The 22893-nt window shown below is 41.5% G+C and overlaps 1 protein-coding gene across 1 annotated transcript in view; it reads left to right on the plus strand.

Moving 5' to 3' along the window:
* The window catches only part of AR (androgen receptor), a 227816-nt gene extending 205783 nt beyond the window's left edge, over positions 1-22033 (plus strand). The window contains exons 4-8 of the mRNA XM_055393621.2: positions 1889-2176; positions 8207-8351; positions 13690-13820; positions 14653-14810; positions 15448-22033. Of these exons, the coding sequence (XP_055249596.1) occupies positions 1889-2176; positions 8207-8351; positions 13690-13820; positions 14653-14810; positions 15448-15603 (878 nt within the window). The 3' untranslated portion in view covers positions 15604-22033. The remainder of the gene's footprint in view (positions 1-1888; positions 2177-8206; positions 8352-13689; positions 13821-14652; positions 14811-15447) is intronic.
* Positions 22034-22893: the final 860 nt, after the last annotated feature.

Genomic DNA, 22893 nt, shown 5'->3' on the forward strand with positions numbered 1-22893 from the left:
GCCCTTGATGGGAGGTGGGAGTTGACAGTGGGTGTGCATATCTCCTTATTACTGACTGTGCCCAAGCCTTGCAGAAATGATAGTTGGACAAGGTCATCTTGAACTCTGTGTTGATTTTCCAGGCTCCCTTGTTATTTTACCCTGAGTTCTTCACTGTGCTCCTCTTGTAGCACCAACCCCTCTATTTTCTCCTCCTCTATCCTGGTTGTTAATCCAAACATGTGATTCATTCTTTCATTGATTTACTGAGTTGCACTACGATTGAAGTTTGCATTGCAAGACTTATTTTTCTAATTAAAGCTGAAAGCCAGTTCCAGCTAAGTATCTTTTTTTTTTTTTTGCAGGAGCCAGAAACAGATCAGCAACAGGTTTTGTTGTATTCCTCCATTAAAATTGAGCAATCAGCTCTCTCTTTGTTGTATACCTTTTAAAATTTATTATTATTATTTAAAGGGATTAGAGATAAAGTGGTTTATGGTCTGCCCCAGTGAAACTGTCTATGCTAGACATCAGAGTTATGACCCCTTCAATTATTTATATTTCTGCCAATACAAATGCTAAGGAAAATAGCACAAAGTAAACATCAGGATGCTCAAGGACCTCTAAATTATGTGTATGAGAGCATGGAGGGGGAAGGTTCTTAAGATTTGAATTTTAGATTATTGTTGCTTTTTAAAATAATGTTATTTCTATTGATATCATCCTTTTTAATGGATGCTTCCTAGCACGGTTCCCATTTTACAGGCAGATGATAAAGGCAGGGACATTCTGTTATTTCTTTGATACAGCTGGGGATATCAGACTTTGGCTTCCCCCTCTCTCCTTTACCAAAGAAGAAAATCAATATATGTGTTGCAATGTATGTTCAACTATGAGAGTAAATATCTAACAATAACTTGGGCTGTTACAGTTGAAGTGAGAAATGCTGCAACACCAGAAAATTCCCATTTATATACCCTAGAGTGGGATGATAGAACAAGTCTAGTTCTTCAATAGATCTGCCTTTCTGGTCTCCTTTCCTAGCAATCTGCTAGACATGCTGGACATAGACACAAGTACATCATTCTCTTGATTTAAAATGTTCCATATTTGCCTTTCACGTGTGTGATAAGGCCCAAATTTCTTAATATGTTTTACATGTTCCTTCAAAGTCAGATGCCATCATTATTTTCAATCTCATAAATAGCTATTCTTCCCACACATAAAATGTACACTCCAGCCACACTGGTCTCTTTTTCCCTTAAACCCTCAGTGCTTTTGCTTATGCCCTTTCCATCCCTCTCTGCCTGGTGAAGTCTTTGCTATTCTTCAAGGTCCAGGTCAAATGTCGCCATAATCACTTCATGACCCTACCTATGCAGAAAGATTGTTGCCTTCCTCTTTTGTTAATAACCCTGTTATAACATTCACCAGTTTGACATTTTCTAACTGCTAAATTTTTTAGTGGGCATTTATTTTTCCTCTCCCAAACTGGTTAGGGCTTGTGTTCTTTTTGTCACTCAGAAGTAAGTCTTAACAATGGATATCTGTTGAATGAATGAGTGAACCATGAATATATTAGTAATGATTTAATTAAAGATTCAAAGTATGAATATTTGAGACCATATTTAGGCAGAGCCCAATCCAAAGGTATACTAGGCATGATTGGCAAGAGGATAAAGGAGAAAGCAAGATATGAAGGTTTGAGTTTAGTAGGAATTTAGAATGATGAACCATTCATTCAACCAGTGGTTAAAATGTACACTTGTCCTTAAGGAGTTTAGAGTCTGTGATCAGGAAAAAAGATCATATTTGTTTTCTTAGCTCAAGCAGGTTTTCTAACAGGGTAGCTGTGCTGTGTGTTTTTTGCCACTGAAGATAAATCCAACTTTCCCTTCTTTCCCAATAGCCCGGAAACTGAAGAAACTTGGTAATCTGAAGCTACAGGAGGAAGGGGAGGCTTCCAGTGCCACCAGCCCCACTGAGGAGCCAGCCCAGAAGCTGACAGTGTCACATATTGAAGGCTATGAGTGTCAGCCCATCTTTCTGAATGTCCTGGAAGCCATTGAGCCAGGGGTGGTGTGTGCTGGACATGACAACAACCAGCCTGACTCCTTCGCAGCCTTACTCTCTAGCCTCAATGAACTGGGCGAAAGACAGCTTGTACATGTGGTCAAGTGGGCCAAGGCCTTGCCTGGTAAGTGGGGGCATGGGATATGGGCTATCATATTTAGTGAATGTTCCTTTGGGCCAGGAACCACATCTGTTCCTTTCCCATCTGTTAACTTATGCAATCCTCATCATAACCTTGTGAGGGGAGGGAATGGTAAAAATCCCCATGTTAAAAATAAGGAAACTCAAAAGTCAAGAACAGCATTACTGAGTATCCCATATGCCTCATATCAGCACACAACAATCATGTTCAACCCACAGATTTAATCAGCAAATTTCCTCATAATCATGGATCACACAGACATATCCTTATATGACTTAAGATGCTCTTCTACATGTGCATACACAAGTTCACTCCAAAGATAATCTTGAACCTAACTGATAATCTGTTTTCACTACTAGTTAGAACCCATGCCATGGGAACTCTTATAATATGGTATGGTAGAAGGAACACGGGGTTGGAAGTCAGAACACTTGGGTTCTAGCCTTAGTCTGCTGGTAACTCATTATGTGACTCCTTCCCTTTCCTGGTCTGTTTTTCCATATGTATAATGTGTGAAAAGTGGTTTGGACTCCATTAATAGTTTTCCAGTTTTACTTCAAGGGAATTCCCTGATAAGCGCTCTTAAAACTATTTTAGGGAATTCCCTGGAAGTCCAGTGGTTAAGACTCTGTGCTTTCACTGAGGGCATGGGTTCAATCCCTGGTTGAGGAACTAAGATCCCACAGGCTTCACGGTGTGACCAAAAAAGAAAAAAAAATAAGGATTTTATTAATCCTTGATAAAATAGGATCATCATGGTGGAAGTGTATATTAAGTGATAGTGAAAGAAATATGAAGTGTTTGTCAAACTTCTGCAAGTTTACCTCCAGTGATGAGGAACTCACTTCCTCCCTTGGCCATCTGTTGTTTGAAAAGAAATAATTATTCAAATATTAGAGTTTAAAGAAGCCTCAGAGATCCTCTATCCCATATGCCTCATCACATCCAATGATTCACAAATGTTCCTTTAGCAGCCAAACTCTTTATTTCTCAAAATCATAGTACACATCCAAGTGGAGCTGGTTGATAGAGAGCCAGTGCCTCTCCCTCACTACGCCTAGAGAAGCCTCAGATCACTCTTGAAGAATCTTAGGGCTCTAGGGAACACAATGTGGAAACAAGTGAAGCATAAACTCTTTAAGGATTTTCTTAATCCTAAACTTCCATGATTGAAAGATTCTTCTGAATCATCAACAACCAAACTCTTGTAGAATCAAAGATTAACCTGCCTTTTAATAATAACTGCCAATCAGTTGGGATTTTATATTGAACAGAGCTGTTTCATATGTATTACCTGATTTGATCCTCATAAGAATTCTTTAAAATAGGGATTCTTTTCCTTATTTTATAAAGAATGAAGCTCTGAGAGTTGATGTTTGCCCTGCAGTTGCACATTCAACAGATAGCAGGATCAGAACTTGAGCCCAGGTCCCCTCCTAACTCCAAATTCCCTCCTCATCAAATTCTACCCCATAGTCTGTGTAGCACCCTTGTAGATCTCTAGCTTTGGGTTTTACAATGAGGGACCAAGTTATCCAAAGCCAGTTGGGTCATAAGGTGGAAGACATTGCATGTTGACTGTCAAGCTCCCTTTTTGTCTTTTCAATTAACGAGGCCCAGATACAACCACCAGATTGGCCCTAACACCTTCTTAGCTTGGAAATCTGAGGTTGATTAGCCAATAAAATCCCTGGGAAGAAGGCCCAAGGATACTGTCTGTGTATGCACTGTGCCAAAAACAGAGCTGACATAAGAAGAAAAATATAATAGTAATAATAATAAAATTAAAAGTTGCTTTAATTCTTATCTGTTATTCAGCTGAGTGTCTTGATGTTATATGTCTAACAGAGATTCTGTTAATACTTAGACCACCTTTTGTGAAGACCTGACTTATTTGAAAAGACCCTTATGCTGGGAAAGATTGAAGGTGGGAAGAGAAGGGGACAACAGAGAATGAGATGGCTGGATGGCATCACTGACTCGATGGACATGAGTTTGAGTGAACTCCGGGAGTTGGTGATGGACAGGGAAGCCTGGCATGCTGCAGTCCATGGGGTTGCAAAGAGTCAGACATGACTGAGCGACTGAACTGTGCTGAACTGAAGAGAGGTTCAGTTTAATCTTTCCAAGCAGTTGCCAGACACCTAATTGTCCCATTTTATAGACTACAGAACTTTTTCTTACATATGATTCCACTTAATCCTTATAGCAGTTCTGTGAACCATAGGGGCTTTTACTCCCATCTCATATGATAAGATTCAAAGTGGTAAATTAACTTGTTCAATTTGGTGACTTAACAAATACTGCCATAGCTTGAGCTCACACCCTCTGATTTCCAGTCTTAGCAATAACCTAGTGCAAAGCGTTATGACAGAATTTGTGTAACTTGTAGTCACTGGATTTCCTCAGCCCAACCTCCAGGATGAGAAGCTGTTTCCTTACATTAACAAGTCTGCAAGTTAATATCAGTTTAGCATCCAACTTGTCCAAGGAAATGAGCTCTGATCCTGAGTCATTTAAAAGAATAGCTTCAAAAGAAAGCCAAGTACCACATTCATTAGAACTGTTATTCATGTTATCAATAATCACCTACTAATTCAAGTTATTTGCTCATTGAACAGACTGAGCTCTTGTCCTTTGAGAGGCACTGTGCTGGTACCTACTCATATAAATTTTGTTGTGAAGTTTTCTTTGATAGTGATAGTAAATGTAAATTGCCTTGTATGGCACCAGCACATTAATAAATGATAACTATTGAATAGATTGTATGTACACAGTATATTTATAATCAGATGTATCTGGCTTGGCATCTTAGCTATACACTAGCATGACTTTGAGCAAATCACATGTCTGCACATACTTCCATTTCCTTGTTTGTAGAGATGGTAGAGCAGTTGCTACCTTGCAGATTTTTATCAACATAGAAATTATGTATAAAGAGTATAATAGCTGGAACATAGAAGATTCTCTGTAAATAGTGGGTCATTATTATAAATCTTGAGAACTAAACCAGTAAAATAATTTTAAACTGCCACTAACCTTGCCTACAAGTTCATTCATAGGTCCCAAAGATGAATTGTCTTCTTTGAAGACCTTGGCTGTCAGGTGCACTAAAGCAGCAAAGATTTCCTAACTGACCTTTCTATAGGCATGTTCTTCCAGAGGTTTCTGCTTAAAACAGATGAGAAGTGATGTTGATTGGATTCTTCTGAAAAAACAGAGTCTCCAAGAAACTGCCTCTGCTCCCTAACCTGTTTGGTGTGTTTCAAAACTTGAAAATGACTTCTCTCTGTTTTTCCAAAACAGCCTAATGCAGTGCCAAATAGGAGTTGAGTGAATGTATGTTGAAGGAAACCTGTAGGCTGAAGCTAGTGTTTCCTCAACTCATGCCTTGATGGCCATACTATCTGAGTAGGCCTTTTCAAAGGCTGGACATTGGAGAACAGAGTTAGGTATTATAATGAGATTAGACCTATAGGAAACTTAGCCTGCTATGTTGCTGATGTGTACATAGTAATTAGGTTTGAGTCCTAAGCAGCTCCCACTAAGGATCATTAACTAGTATTAAACCAAACTAAGCTACCCCCTTTTTATCCTATGTTAGTTCTCTGATATCTCATTAGTATTGATGACTTCCTTGGTACTGCTGCTGCTGCTGCTAAGTCTCTTCAGTCGTGTCCGACTCTATGCAACCCCATAGACTGCAGCCCACCAGGCTCCGCCATCCTTGGGATTCTCCAGGCAAGAACACTGGAGTGGCTTGCCATTTCCTTGGTACTAGTACAATTTAATCCTCATACCTCCATGAACCCTCATATTCACACCATCACCATCCAAGGTTTTCTTTGATTCCCACTGCCACCCACCCCAGAGGTTCAAGGTTCAAGCTCCTGGACCCCTCCCAAAGAGATTCTTGGATGTTATGTGCTTGACCCTGGCTTTTTGTCTCCTACTGGAAAGAGTCCATCCCAGACATTCTGTTCCACAGAAGGGCTTCAGGCAGGAAATACTCTGGTGTCTGAGGCTTCAACTAATCTGTTAGTATATCACTACCAGTGAAGGTGGGAGGCACATGCCTGGGAGGTAAGATTGCAGTCAAGGGTGGTGATGTGAGGAACTCTAGCATCCTTGATGTCTGGTAGACTTGGGACTTAAAGGAAACAAAAAAGGGAAATAAGGTGTGTGTGTGGCAAGGACCAACCAAACAGAACAATGTTTCTAGATAGCGTAGATTTCAGACCTAACCCTATGGCTAAGAAAAACTTGTGACCTTGGTAGTTTTGAGCTGTGACATCTCTGGCCCTCAGTTTCCTAATTGGCAAAATAAGTATCACATTGCCACACTCCAGGGTAATTGTGAGAGCTAAATGAGGTCATCATCAGGAAAGTAAAAAAAAAAAAAATCTAATTTCATATAACCTTTCCTAAAGAGGTATAGCAAGACAGAATTTTAGATAATTCTGGATCTGTTAGGGAGAAGATAAATGGGGTACTGTTAAGGGATAAGCTCTGAGGTGATATTCTAAGTATCCAACTGTTTGGAAACCTCCGGGAGAGCAGAGCCATATCTGTTCTACCTATGTACTATTTGTGGAGGCAGCATTTGGGAACCTCTGTTCTCTGAGTTTAAGGGAGGTAATTTGAAGATTATCTAATTCTCGTTTTATAAAATGAAAAAAAAAATGAGAGTCCTTAATCCATTTAATTAATATTTCTCTAACTCTTACTCAAATACTTGAGTTGTATTATATATTGGAGAGGAAAGAATGAAAAAAGGGGATGGTCCCTGTCTTCAAGAAGCTCTAAGTCTTGTGAAGTAGACAGATATGTGCATAAATAAATTCCAGTGCAACGTAATGAGTGCTATAATTAGATGGAACTACTTAAGATTCAATAAGATGGTAAAAGAAGAATCAATAGGTCTTCTACTTGGATATGTTGGAAGATGCTTCACAGAGAAGGTAGCCTTCCAGTGAATATTTGAAAGATGAGTAAGCATTTATCAGATGGAAAGTCTGGGAAGGGAAGAATACATTTTAGGGAAAGACAACTGCCTGTGCAGAGATAGCAGAAATTTAGAGGCATGAAGTATGTTATGTGTGTTCAGCAAATTGTGGATTTTTCAGAATAGCTAGAACCTAAATTATGAAAAGGTAAATGATAAGAAGTTAGTCTAAGAAGGTAGGTCATAAAGAGCCTGTTTGTGTATACATAATAGCAGTTGGCAGGAATGGCAATAGGATAGGAAACTAGCAGTGCCAGGTACTTGCTGAATAGAAAATAATGGAGAGGAAGTGGGAGGCAGGAAAGGATTGGAGAAAAGAGATTAAGCCTGAAGGTGAAGAAGGAGAAGGCGTGGCTGTCAAAGGCATTTCACCATATGCTGATATGTAATAGCATCCTTTTTCCAGGGTTGTTAGAGGGTACAAACAAGATTATAGCTAGAAGAGCTTTGTAACATGAAAAATGCTGTTCATGTGAGAAAAATGATTATTACACTGCATTTTCAGAAAGGCAGTGAGCCTTTCTGAAGATCAAGATCATGGGCTTTGGAATCAGACCGGCTTTGGAACTTGATCTGCCAGTTTTTAGCCTTATAATCTTGCACAAATCCTTTAACTTTTCTGTAACTCACTTTTACTGATTCACAGACTGGACATGATAATATACACTTTATTTGATTGTTGTGAGTATTAAATGAGTTAATATAAGTAATATACTTATAATAAAGTTAATTTATTGTAAGCAGTCAGTGTTAGATTATTATTCTCTTCCAATGGGCAGTGCACTTTCTGGCTCCATTGCCATCTCTTATGAGCAGCTTGATGAATTAGGGAGCACAAATAATTATCCCCACCATATAGTTTGTTCTCCTCTTACTCCCCAGCATTGATGGTCCCTGGGTCTCCTCAGGGGCAGCCCAAGTACCAGAAATTTTCAGTCCAGCAGAGTCCCAGACTTCACTTAGACCATCAGTGCTCAGTCTGACCATTGCCTCTGTCCTATCTCCAGGCTTCCGCAACTTGCACGTGGACGACCAGATGGCGGTCATTCAGTACTCCTGGATGGGGCTTATGGTGTTTGCCATGGGCTGGCGGTCCTTCACCAATGTCAACTCCAGGATGCTCTACTTTGCCCCTGACCTGGTTTTCAATGAGTAAGTGCTTATGGGCCCAGAACTCACATAGACACAGGCCTGGTTCATGGTGAATACGGTAATGGAAGTAATGATGGGAGTTATTTGTTATTTCACTTGACCTTTACATGAGGCTGTAGAGGCCTAGCCAACCTATTCAGTCTAAAGTGGCGTTGCCCGGCTGAAAGGTCAACTGATAGGAGGGAAGGGGGGAAGGCCATCGTTTTTCCTGATCAAGACACAATCCTGATAATTTGGCAGTGCTTCTGACCTTCTTTTAGCTTATCTCAGACCCTCATATCAGGGTCTTTCTTCACTCTGGGCAACATAAGGAGTGAACAGAAACACTCTAGATCTGAAGGCTGAAGCTCCCTTGGTCCCTTTGCTACCACCAAAAGCTACTGCCAGTCACCTTTTGTTGAGAAACTCCTATGTGCCAGGCCTATACTAGATATTTTCCTAATTCTTTCTCATTGAGCCCACATTTTAATGGTGAAATCAAGTTATGATAACTTGATTTCGCCTTTAAAATATTTTTTTAATGGATGGGGGAAATTAAGCTCAACAAAATAGTGATTCATCCAACAATGTTAATAGTGCATGTTGGCAACAGAATTCAAAGTATGACTGTGTAACTCCCAGCTTTTATACTGCCTCCTGGTGGTAAGTGATGAAGAGCAAATCCGCCATTTTCTGGCATGTGATCTTGGCCCAGTCAGTTCCTTCTTCTTAAAAACAAGTTTAATTAATACTTGCCCTGCCCACCAGCTCTATTTATCCTTCATAAATTTAGCCAAGAGCTCAAATTTTAGAAGTATACTTTTCTTAAATGAAACCTCTGTTGTATTATTTCCTACATCATTGTTTGATTGACAGTTTCCTCAGCTGTTAATGAAATAAAACTTCTTTCAATGGTTTGTTATGACAACTAAAATAGGAGCTAATGGATGTGAAATGTCTGGCTCACAATAGGCAAGAAATAAAAAAGAAGTACCTTTCCAATATTCTCTTTTCCTAGTAGTGGTAATCTTTTCTGTGTCTCTGTTTGAGGTCCCTCATGGTATTGTGAATGTTGTTGTTCAGTTGCAGGAGTCGTGTGTGACTCCTTGTGACACAGTGGACTGAAGCACGTCAGACTCCCTTCCTTGTCTTTCTCCTGGAGTTTGCTCAAATTCATGTCCATTGAGTGCTATCTAACCATCTCATCTTCTGCCTCCCACTTCTTCTTTGCCTTCAGTCTTTCCCAGCATCTGGATCTTTTCCAATGAGTCAGGTCTTCACATCAGGTGGCCAAAGTATTAAAGTTTCAGCTTCAGCCCTTCCAATGAATATTCAGGGTTGATTTCTTTAAGATTGACTGGTTTTATCTCCTTGCAGCCCAAGGGACTCTCAAGAGTCTTCTCCCACACCACAATTCAAAAGCATCAATTCTTTGGCGCTCAGCCTTCTTTATGATCCAACTCTCACATCCGTACATGACTACTGGAAAAATCTTAGCTTCGACTAAACAGACCTTTGTTGGCAAAGTGATATCTCTGTTTAATACACTGTTTAGGTTTGTCATAGCTTTCCTTCCAAGGAACATCATCTTTTAATTTCATGGCTGCAGTCACCACCTGCAGTGATTTTGGAGCCCAAGAAAATAAAGTCTGTCACACTGCTTCTACCTTTTCCCCTTCTACTTGCCATGAAGTGATGGGACCAGATGCCATGATCTTAGATTTTTGAATGTTGAGCTGTAAGCCAGCTTTTACTTTTCTCTTTCACATTCATCAAGAGGCTCTTTAGTTCCTCTTCAATTCCTGCCATTAGAGTGGCATCATCTGCATATCTTAGGTTGTTGATATTTCTCCCAGCAATCTTGATTCCAGTTTGTGATTCATCCAGACTGGCATTTTGAATGATGTACTCTGGATATGTTAAATAAGCATGGTGACTATATACAGCCTTGTCATATTCTTTTCCCAATTTTGAACCAGTCTGTAGTTCCATGTCTGGTTCTAACTGTTGCTTCTTGACTTGCATACAGGTTTCTCAGGAGACAGGTAAGATAGTCTGGTATTCCCATTTCTTTAAGAATTATCTGCAGTTTGTTGTGATCCACATAGTCAAAGGCTTTAGCATAATCATTGAAGCAGTAGTAGATGTTTTTCTAGAATTACCTTGCTTTCTCTATGATCCACCGAATGTTGGCAATTTGATCTCTGGTTGATCACCATAGAGAACCCCTTTGGTCAGGGAATGAATTGACCTTTCCTTTCCTCCAGCCCTCTAACCCAGAAGAACCTTAAAATAAAATCTACAGGCCAGTGGTTCCTCCCATTACAGCAATGCCATATGGGGGAAAATAAGTGTCCCCAGCTGCCCTCTTCCAACTCAGCCAGCCCTTGTAGCCAGAAGCTAAGAATAGCCATTGAGCTTTTGGCACAATCTGCTTTATGGTTTCCAGATATCCAAAGAGGTACCTATGATGCCATCTTCTGAGTCAGGCCTTAAAAAGCCCTCTTCCTGTTCTCGTCTTGCTGTGCTCCAGTGATTAAATCAACTACTGGGCACCTACCCCATCCAGAGCCCAAAGACCTTTGAACATTTGTAAGGTGATAATTGACTATTTTCTAAATCTTCATTTCCTCTTCCACCTCTGTATATATATGTGGCACCCTACCTCGGCTTTCTAGTCCACTTCCATGCACCTCATCAAAAGGTACTATAGGATTCCACACAGAGTCAGGGTCCTCCATGAAGCCCCAGGGCTCCTGAAATATCAGGTCCCCTTCCTCTTATAGGAACCGACTATATTAGACTTCTTAAAATCCCTAGAATCATGTAAACCAGTGCTTCTCAATGGGGATTGACTTTTCCTGAGAAATGGTTTTTCATTGTGCAGTACATTCTTGGACGTTGGAATATGTTTAACATCCCTGGTACCTGCCTCAGTTTAGTTCAGTTCAGTCACTCAGTCGTGTCCGACTCTTTGCGACCCCATGGACTGCAGTATGCCAGGCTTCCCTGTCCGTCACTAACTCCCGGAGCTTACTCAAACTCATGTCCATCGAGTCGGTGATGCTATCCAACCATCTCATCCTCTGTCGTCCCCTTCTCCTCCCACCTTCAATCATCCCCAGCATCAGGGTCTTCCAAATAAGATCCTACTCACTTTGACAGCTCAAACTGCCCACACACACTAAGGTGGCAGTACCCCTCCAATTAAAAGCCATCTGTTACTGCTAATCTCCTCAAGGTACTAATGGGGAAACTGATGCCCAAATAAAGAGACAGGGACTCTGGGCCAACTCATTTGTTGATCTCTCTGACACCAAACTTGTCATCAACCTCGCTTTCTTCTTTTCTCCTTCACCTTTTGTAGAGAACATTACTCTGTGAGAGTAATGGGCCTGAACCCTAGCTGTGCAACCTTGGGTAAATCACTGAACTGCTCTGAACCTTATTCTCCTCATCTGTAGAACAGTGAATAGTATAACAATGGTACCTTCCAACGTATCATTTTCTTGAGCAATTATTATGTGCCAGGCACTGTGCTCCATCATTTTTTCTAATATTCATCTACTCTCTTTTAATCCCACCTACCTCTGCTCACCTCCTAGATTCCATCCCTGCACCTTGTTTCCTACCTTGCACTTTCTATCCTTTTCTTTCCATTAGCTGTCCCTCATTCTATTTGCCCTTTCTCCTCATGTCTTATTCCTTTCTCCTTTGAATTCCTTCCCTTGCCTTTCTTCCCTCCTTTCCCTACTGTCTATGTTTCTGGGGCCTTCAGCAGTGTTATAGCAATCCTTCATGTCAAGATTACAATTTCAGTGGTAAAAATACTGCAGTGTTGTCATCAACAAAGGCTTGGAAGCACAGTAGAGCCCAGAGCAAGGCCATACCCCAAAACTCAGCAGGTCTTATTCAAAAATTCTCTAGGAAGAAAGAGCTTGGGGCAGCACTGTTCTGGTCAATGATTTGTGATACTTCCCGAGGTGGCTCACATGGTAAAGAATCTGCCTGCAATGCAGAAGCCCTGACTTCAATCCCTGGGTCGGGAAGATCTTCTGGAGAAGTAAATGGCTACCCACTCCAGTATTCTTGCCTGGAGAATCCCATGGACAGAGGAACCTGATGGGCTACAGTCCATGGGGTCGCAAGAGTCAGACACCACTGACCAACTAAACACTTCACTTTTCTAGTTGGGCTCCAGCCTGCATTAAATGCTTCTACACTATCTGCTCCTTCTTTTCCCTCTTTCTGTAGGCCAGCCAAGATCTCTCTGAGATAGGATTCTGAGCTTCCACCCAGCCAGTATCAGGCCTGCTCAGCCTGTCAATGAAGTTAGTGATTTGGGGACCAAAATGTCAAACCATAAGCTTCAGACCCAATCTCAGTGGTCTTTTTCCTCACGACTTAAGTGAGTGTCAAATTCCCTTTCCTTTCTCTATAAGATATAAAATCATTTTCTCTCTCTCCTCCTCCCCAACTCTCTCTCTCACACACACGCACACTCATACACACACACACACACACACACAATTTCTGATGTGCTGAAGACTAGGAAGTTCTACTAGCAGAAGAATGGTGTATCTGTGTATCTTCTCTTACGGGCTTGTCACGGTCAGTCATGGAACAGAGACGTTGCTCTCCCCAAGAAGCTGTCCAAGCCGTGGCTACTTCCCTATATAATTTATGAGTGATAATGTGATGATCTGTTCACAAGTCACTATAATAAATGCAGCTTATATGTTTATATAACTCCCAAACTGTGGTAAGGAACAGCTAGTATATGAATGAGCAGGCTACCCTTCAGCAGGGGATATTTAGATTGGATATCCAGAAATATTTTATGGCTGATTTGATAAGCACTGGAACTCATTTAAAGGGGCAATGGGGAATCTCCTTTTCTGGGAGTTTTGTGTGGCCACTTGGGAATCCTGGTGTCCTTATGTGAGGAGTTGATTTCGAAGGCCTGTCTCTTAGAAATTCTTCAAGTTTGAATGTCTGGGAGGCAGGTTCTGGCTCTGGCTATAGCTGCAATATTAGAACTGTAGTCAGGGAGACCATGCGCCGCTGTATTCATTTGGTTAGGCTTTCCTTTCCTTGTCTCAGGAAACAAGAGGGGTATGGGGACCTGGAAAGTCCATGTGATAAGCCATATCCTGGCCAGGGAAGATGAGTAGTTATCAAGATATCATGATTTTGGGAAAAAAGAACAACCTGTTCCTTGTCATTGAAGCACCAGCAAGAGAAATATCAAGCTCTTCTTGGAGAAACTGGAAAGGGGAGGGCACCCACAGACATTCTGTCTGGGTTTATTCTAAGCCTTCCCTTACCCCTCTCTTTTCTCTGTGTGTTTCCTTCCTAGGTACCGCATGCACAAGTCCCGGATGTACAGCCAGTGTGTCCGAATGAGGCACCTCTCCCAAGAATTTGGATGGCTCCAAATCACCCCCCAGGAATTCCTGTGCATGAAGGCACTGCTGCTCTTTAGCATTAGTAAGTGCCTGGAAGGGTAGAGAGTGCCCCTAGGAGGCATAGGGGATCAGAGTAGAGGTGTTTTTTCAGTAAAGGATTATCAGGAAGAAGCCAGCTCCTGAATATTTCCCTTCTTCTTTTACCCTCCCTCCTCCACTCTCCCTTAGCATCTTTTTCCCTAACAAGGATGAATTTCATGGCTAGAGATCAATTTCTTTGCTTCAATTCAACCTCCATTAGATACCCACCTATCCCAGTCTTTCTTTGGGACAAGGCCTTTTTGGCTAGTTTTATCAGGTCTCTGAATTATTCCATAGCTTCTACCATAGAAACAGGCAAGGACTACCTTATATTTCTTGTAGGGTAGAAGGAATTTCTTCTTCTGCCAAAAAGACAAGGTCTATGTAAGCAACTCAGACAAGGCTTATTTGGCAGCCAAGGAATATTTAATATCTCTTCTAAGCAGAGTGTTGTCTTAGCCCCTTTGGAGGAGAAAGGAGATAAAATTTGATATTCAAGGCCACATATTTTAATTGTCTAATTCAGAGCTGGACTGTGGATAACATAAAACCAGAAAATGTATAGATGCAAAGACTAGAGAAAGGAAAGACTCAGTAAATTGTATTTACTTGATGCCCTACAGACTGGGTCCAGCTAGCCTTCTCCCTAAAACCTTCCTGGCAGACTTCCTGAAGGCCCCAGGCATATAGACCTCAAGTGACAGGAAGCCAAGTAGATGGCTCCCTCCTTGTGGGGGTGGGGGTCAAGTTTGTGGTCAGAAAACTTGGTGCTTTGTCTAATGCTCCTTTGTGGGCATGCTTCCCCTCCCCATTCTGTCTTCATCCCACATCAGTTCCAGTGGATGGGCTGAAAAATCAAAAATTCTTTGATGAACTTCGAATGAACTACATCAAGGAACTTGATCGTATCATTGCATGCAAGAGAAAAAATCCCACATCCTGCTCAAGGCGCTTCTACCAGCTCACCAAGCTCCTGGACTCTGTGCAGCCTGTAAGCAAACAATGGAGGGTGCTTTGTCAGGGAGAGTAGCCTGATAGAGCCAAATGATAATATGCTCTTCTATGGTCTGGCACCACCTGTTGGGAGGTGCTTCCATTCCCCTCTGGCTTTGAGTGTGGTCCAGGAAGAAAATCCAATGAAGAAGAAAGGAACACAGGTCACAGTGTCCCAGCTGGATGTTGTGAAAGAGGTGGAGGAGTTGAGAACAGAGCAACTGGGACTCAGAAAAGGGGCTTAGAGTAGATAAGTTCTTTAGGCAGACAAAACAGACCTGGATGTTTTCACCCTCTTCCTTGAGTCATATGCATGTACGTTTGTGTGTGTGTGTGTGTGTGTGAGAGAGAGAGAGTGTGTGTGTGTGTGTGTGCTGGGGAAAAGGAACACCCAGTCCTGAGTCAGAGAACTTGCAGTGGTGTAAGAGATCTCTTGCGAGCTCTCAGTGACTCCCTGGAGACAATTTAGTGCACATGTGTGTGTATGCACTCATACACACAAACACACACACACTCACAGAGGCCCAAGGACATGAAAGGAAGGAGGAGGAAATCAAAGGCTGTGGGGGAGACCCTGACAAGAAGCCAACTCCTTGTCAACCCTGTTTTCTCCCTCTCTTATTGTCTCCCTGCAGATTGCACGAGAGCTGCATCAGTTCACTTTTGACCTGCTAATCAAGTCTCACATGGTGAGCGTGGACTTTCCAGAAATGATGGCAGAGATCATCTCTGTGCAAGTGCCCAAGATCCTTTCCGGGAAAGTCAAGCCTATCTATTTTCACACTCAGTGAAGCTTTGGAAGCCCCCATTTTCTTACCCCACCTCACTCCCTTTTTCAGATATCTTCTGCCTGTTTTAACTCTGCACTACTTCTCTGCAGTGCCTTGGGGAATTTCCTCTATTTATGTACAGTCTGTCATGAAGATGTTCTTGAATTCTATTTGCTGGGCTTTTTTTTTTTCTCTTTTCCTCCTTTCTTTTCTATCTCTCCCTATCTGACTCTCCCATGGCACTTTCAGACTGTACTCCCTGCTGTGGCTCTTATCTGTGTTTTGAATGCTGTTGTATTTCTTTAAATCTGATGATCCTCATGTGGCACAATGTCAAGTTGTGCTTGTTTATAGCACTGTGCTGTGTGCCAGCTACACAAACGTTTACTCACCTAATGCCACGTGAAGTTTAGAGAGCTAAGAGTATCTGGGAAAACAAAAGACAAACAAACAAACAAAAAACACACTAGGGTTTTTTCCTCTTGAAAAATATTAAAACAAACAGAAATTAGCAAAAAGGCCAACAGTAACTAGAATAAGGTGAAACTTGCAAGCCCATGGGGAGTCACTGCTTTGTTTTCCCCATACCCTCTCTCCCTGGGAGACTTTATTTTCTGCCAATGGCTATTGCCATTAGAGGGCAGGGTGACCCCAGAACTGAGGTGAATGGGGGGCAGATTTAAGATAGGACAGATGGATCACCAGTACCTGCCCACAGCCTAGGCCCCTGAGAGCTAGGCTGTTCAACTGCAGCACAATTCATGGTACTGAAAAATATGCTTCATGTTTGAAAACCTGTCTGTTGGGAATGCCTCCCCACACCAGTCCCTTTTCTCTCGCATCCTCTGCCTCCACCCTCAAATTAACTTTCAATACCTTTTCTAAGAGCTTTGAACTGAATGTTCTCTTTAGCCAAAACTTGGCCACTTCCACTGAAGAATCAGACCAGCAAGAAGGAGAGGGAGATCTGACCTTTTGTAAGGCCCCATTCTGATCCAGGTCTGCTTTCCTATTTGTGGACCAGGGAGGAGCCTGGGGCTAGAGTCAGAGGAAAAGGAAGTGGTGGCTTGACTGTTCTCCTGCTTAGGACACTGAAGATTTGATCCTTCTTTGCCTCTACCTTTAAGAGACCTGAATGTTTTCTGCCTGACTCCATGCAGCTGCAAGCATCGTCCATCCTCCCTTCTGTATTTTGTGGGCCTGAGCTTCACCAGACTTCATTACAGCCACAGTGGTGAAACTTGCCCACTCCTTGGGCACGTTCAGACTCTCTGCTAAGAACTCCCACTCCCAAGAAGGCTAGCAAGTCAGCAGTCTTGATGTCTATCTCTTGATGCCAGTAGGCTCAAAGACTTCTTACCATATGTCTCTCATCAACTGAACTCTCAGAACTCTGGAGACCTTAGACAAACTGGAAAGAAGGCATCAATGGGATTGGACAAGCTGGGCGTCTTGCCCTTGTCCCCCAGAGATGACACTTTCCCACCAAGTGAAGAATGCTCACTTCCTCCTTCAGAGCAGCTAAAGGAGCTACCCAGATCTGTGTTGAAGAGAAAACTCGTTACCAAGGTGACAAAAATGAAGGCACTAGAACCAGAAATCCTGTAAATGCTCTCCTTTCCACCCAACATATCCACCTGCAGAAGTCAAGGGAAGAAGAGAGAAGAAAGCAAGAGAATACTAACTAATAATTTAAAAGTTTTCAGAAGCAAAGTCTAAAGCCAGATGGGCACCATCTGGTGAGTTTATTCACCATCCTTCTCTGCTGCTGATTCTGGGCCCTAACGTTGGCCATACTCACTCAGCCACCTTTGTTGCTGCCTCTAGGCCAGAGGAAGCTGAAATATTGAAACTACCGGACCATGGCCTCCTTTGGAAAGGTCTGGTTGGTGTGGCTCTGATGGGCTGCCGCCACCTGTGAACTTGGTGTGTTCCTGGGACACTGGTTTCATATAGTCCTTTGGCACTCCTTTGTTCTGTTGACTTTGTCCCCCAGTCACTACTACTGGGGAATGCCTACCTACTTTCTCATCTTGGCCACTGCCTCTTCACATAGCTCTTAAATTCATCTGCTGAACAACAAATTAGAGGCCAGTCACCAAGCTGCCTGTTTCAGCTAGTTTACTCTACTTGTTGTTGAGAAGATAGTTTCTGAGTGACATGATATGATCTACATGGGTTTCCTCCCCTGATTTCTGCTGATATTAATAGCCAAATGAACCTGCAAAACAGCTTCTTTAAATAACAGTGGAGAGGGGAACTTAAGATGTGTGTTATACCAATCCAAGTCTGCTGGACAAAACTAAAGCTGACAGGTTCTTTTTACAGGGTAGGATAGAACAATTCTGTTTTTCTTTGTTATGACACCATTTGGCTTATATAGGCTTACAGGATCACTTTTAGCTGTTTTAAAGAGAAAAAAAATCCACCACTCTATTCATTTAAACTAGGTTACGTTTTAATAGTTCCTTTACATTTGTTTTGAAATGATCCTCACCTTTTGTGGTACATGGATTTGAGTATATCATTCTAATACCTCTCCTTGTAAATACTAGATGCTCTCCTTTCCATTTCTCTGGCTATCAAGGTTTCCATCTTTATAGATTTCCCAATCGTGACTCTTGTCTTTATGAGTATATGTTTTTCACTTGTGAAAGCCAAAAATCAGTGAAATGGCAGTGTAATTAAAAACAGAAACAACTAGATAACTCTGAATTCCCAAATGGCAAGACTAGGAGAAAATGGCCTAAACAAGGATTTAGGTGTACTGTTTTTGCCCTGGGGTTTCAGTGAGCAAAAGAGATTTTTGCTTAGCTTTGTCTCCCACAGATGAAAGGGGAATTTTTTTTTTTCTTTTGGCCATTGTTCCAGCCAGCGTAATTGACAGAAGTCTCATTTTGCATGCACTCTGCTCTACAAACAGAGTTGATACGGTTGGTACACTGTGCTCACCTTTGAAGGATCAGCCACCCACACCCATTCACCTGGTGAGCTTAAAGATGAGGATCACTCACCAGATAAGGTTTGCAGTGCTCAATGGGGATGGAGAGTGAGGAAGAGAAAAAGAAGGAGCACCAGGAAGAAAGTCCCATCTGTGCTGGGCAGCAGACTGCTGCCAGGTTCATAAATTCTGTGGTTAAAGAAAAGAGTCGTGTGGCAGTTTCAGCTCTTGCTCATTGGGCAGCTTGCCCAGGCCTGGCCTCTGAGTTGAAATGGGGGTTGGGTTCTTTGTTCCATAGCTTTTCTATGCCACAGACAATATCTTTGTTCTTGGAGAGTTCATTATTTTTTTAATAAGAAAGGAGATTTTTGAAGGATTCTGTCATATATCTTTGAAAAAAAGAATCAGTAATACATATATTTTTATATATGTTAACTGGCACTAAAAGAGGTGGGGGGGAAATAGTTTCACTCTGTCCTTTGGGTAGTTGCTGAAGTGATTTTCCAGGTTGAGAAATAATGTGCTGATGCTAGAATCCCTCTCTGTTCATACTCTACTTCTATATACATATATGCATATATAGCAAGAAATATTCTATTTGTACTTCAAGAGGAAATAGGTCCACCATCCACATGATATTGATACTACACAAATGATCTAATGTTAAGCATCAAGTAGCTTCTGAGTGTTTGTTTCATTAGGCACAGCACAGACATGGCCTTGTCCTCTTTTCTTTCTTGATACTGGGCATGACTCAAAAGTACGAGCCACTCCCTCTACTCCCTCTCAGTCTTGTGCTAGGGTTGCACTTCATGAGACTCTCTTCAGACAGCTTAGTAACTATCCCTGCATGGTTCCTACATGGTCCTGGGAAGACAAGAGGTTGAATATTAATTATTTTATGCCAGTTACCCAGGTGAGAGGACACTGGGCCCAAGGGGGTGACCTTCATGCTCAACTATATGTAGGGGGTCATGAGAATCAGGAATGTTAAAATACAAGATCCAATCCCAAACTTAAAGTCAAAATAAGTCATTTATCATGTGCAATATCTTATAAAAGGAAGTTTCTACCCTTGCTGCCTTTTATAGGCGGGTCTGTTCTCACCACTAATCTCTTTGAAAATCTGTGAAAGCAGTTAGAAAAAAAAAAGATAAAGAGACCAGAAAAAAAAAAAAGACAGTGCATCACATTATGTAACCAAAGATTACATTGTATCTGCTAATTTACCAAAATTTTTAAGGGCAGGGAGGGAGCAAACATTAGTGCCTCTTTGGTAACCTATCCAAAAGCAGACTAAAGGACTTTGCTGGTGACTGACTTATAAGAGTTTTGTGGGGTTTTCCCCTCCACAATATACATGTTTAGAGCAGTGGAAGATAATTTTGAAAACTAATGGGATTATGGGTCCTTCAGTAAGTGATTTTTATAAACAGAATTAGCTTTCCTTTTGTGTAGTAGTTGCTGAGCAAATTAGTAAAGCTCCATCATTGAATGATTGGAAATGGAGCTGTCTTGGCCACTGTGTTTGCTAGTTCTGATGTTAGCTTATCTGAAGATGTGAAGCCCTTGCTGAGAAGGGATCATTTAAAGGATTAGATTTTGCACTAGAGGGACAGCAGGCGGAAATCCTCATTTCTGCCCACTTTGAATGGCACAAAAAATTTCTCTGCAGTTTAAGGCAGAAGGTGAAATATATTGTAAATGAGTATTTGTATCCATGTTTCAAAATTGAATTATATATATATAGATATGTGTTCTAATAGCTTTACCTCTCTCTGCACCTTTATATTTGGTTCCAGGTCATAGCTGATACCATGTACTTGTAAGAGAGGTCACAGCTACATTTTAGAAGCTCTTTCAGAATGGAAAAAACACCTGGGTTGATCAGATAACAAAGAGATCTCTGTTCCTATTGAGGCCTGACCCACAGGACTTGCAAAGGAGCAGAGAAGGGAAAAGGGTAGGGTACATGATGTGTTGCACTTTACTAGCCCAAGACAGATGAATGTGTAAAGGGTGGTGAAGTCCCATTGAAACGGACTGGGATTTACCATAGGGAAGTCCCATACTTGGGGCCAAAGGCCCACCCAAACGATTAGCGAGTGGCCCCCTAATGGGACCTGCACAGCTGGAAGAAGAAAGGGTATTCTTTGTTTTTCATCATCCCAGTGAGAAACGGGCAGTTTCCTGCATTTGGGAACCTGGAGCAAGTGCTCCATTTCAAACAATTCACTCACCTGCGATTGAGGTGCTCTTGCTACTGGGTGTCTATGTGCTCTAATTCTGATTTTGGATATGTTCTGTAAAGATTTTGACAATGAAAATGTGTTTCTATTTGTTAAAAAATTATCAGTGTACTAGAAGTAGTATATCTGTAGGTCAGGTCCATCTCTGCCCACAGGTAGGGATGTTTTTCTTCAGAGATTGACACTGGGGTCTGTTGCCCAGAGCCTCCCAATCCTTAACCTTTTCTAGGTGAAGGCAGAAAAATCCACAATTAGTTACTCCTCTAAAAACACTTCAGCTGAGGTAAAAAACCATTGAGAATGTTCCCATTCCAAAAATAAGTGGTAAATATTTTAATTTAACAGGTAGAGTTTTAAAGGGAAAAGTAGCCTTTGATTCATCTTTGATTTTTCCTCATTAGATTTGGCCATAAAATAAATGATACACCTTGATTGGTTTCCAATCCCAATTCAGTTGAGCAAGAGTGCTGGTTCCTTTCTTTATTCCACTTCTCTCTTAGCTTTTTATGGAATTAAATGAGAAGCTATGATCTGAGTAACCCTTGTGGTTTAAAACAGTTTGCACATGCATTACTTTAAAAGGCTGTCACATAGCTACAGATTCCATTGGCCACCAATACTGGAACTCACACCCATTCCCGTAGGAAAGGAAATTCTGGAATGATACTGCTTCTCTGCTGGTGCCCTCCTGGGCTAATGCTTCACATTTTGGAACTCTGTTCCTTGCACAGGAGATAAACCAAGCCTGCAGTCTCTCCCAGCTTTAGCCCTAGGTGTTGTCCTGCAATGATGTGCCTGTGGGGTTGTTCAATCCCATAAGCCACTCAGGTACTGAAAGTACCCACCATTGGGATGACCCAAGCTACGAAAACAGTTTATCCCACCACTCACTGACACCTTTCTGCTTTCCCTAGACTGGAGTATTGATTAGGGAGTGCCTCAGACATGACATTCTTGGGCTGTCCTCAAGATTAATTTGGCAGCAGAAGACTATGTAACCAGATGTAAGAATTTACTTTATGCTGAGGAAAAAATTTAAAAGAAAGAAAGCATCATATAAAGTTTTTTTTTTTTTTTTTAAAGAAACATTCATTTTGCTCGAAATGTCTTTCGACGGGGCTTCAGTTCTCACAACAACACTTGGCCTCCACTGGGCAGCAGAACCAGCCCCAAGCGCTAGTGTTCTATTCTCTTTTTGTAATCTTGGAATCTTTTGTTGCTCTAAATACAATTAAAAATGGCAGAAACTTGTTTGTTGGAATACATGTGTGACTCTGGGTTTGTCTCTGTCTCTGCTTTCAGAAATGTCATCCACTGTGTAAAATACTGCCTTGCTGGCCTGCCAGCTAAAACTTGGCCACAGCCCCTGTTGTGGCTGCAGGCTCAAGTTATTGTTAACAAAGAGACCCAAGAAAAGCTGCTAATGTCCTCTTATCACCATTGTTAATTTGTTAAAACATAAAACAATCTAAAATTTCAGATGAATGTCATCAGAGTTCTTTTAATTAGCTCTTTTTATTGGCTGTCTTTATTGAAGTCAAGTTGGTATCATGCCCAGTGACTTTTTAATGCTACTTTGATTTTCATATATTTTTAAAAATCTTTGCACAGGGGTTATAAATTTGTTCTGCTTTGACCTTTAGCATAATTTGACCTGGGACCACTAAAATATCAAAGGGTCTGTGCTAGCAAGCACAGATGGACACTGGCTGCCCATTACAGCATCTCATAAGAAAACCTGAGTTTGTCAGGAGAAAGCTACACAAAACCCAGCTGTTCATCCTCATTCTCATCTTCATGGGAGCATAAAATGAGTGGAGTCTTCACAGCCCAGTTCTTGCCAAGCTTCAGATTAAGCTGGGCATGTTCACATCCTCAGTGGTTTTCAGGGCCAATATCGTCCTTGACCACCAATATAAAATCTGAGCCAGCCTTCTTTACGGTTTACAAAAGTTCAATCAAAGCCCCCTCCCATCTCCTCTCAGTGCTAATACTTAACGAGATCCTAAATTGAACTCTAGGCTTAAGATACAGGCCATCAATGAAGTGTGACAGATGTATTAAGGAATAATCGGAATAATCTCAGTGTCCTCACATATAATAGAAGTTGTCACAGTGCCT

Source organism: Moschus berezovskii, chromosome X (genome assembly GCF_049115385.1).
Source record: "Moschus berezovskii isolate FMDL1 chromosome X, NW_MosBer_1.0, whole genome shotgun sequence".
NCBI classification, from domain to species: Eukaryota; Metazoa; Chordata; class Mammalia; order Artiodactyla; family Moschidae; genus Moschus; species Moschus berezovskii.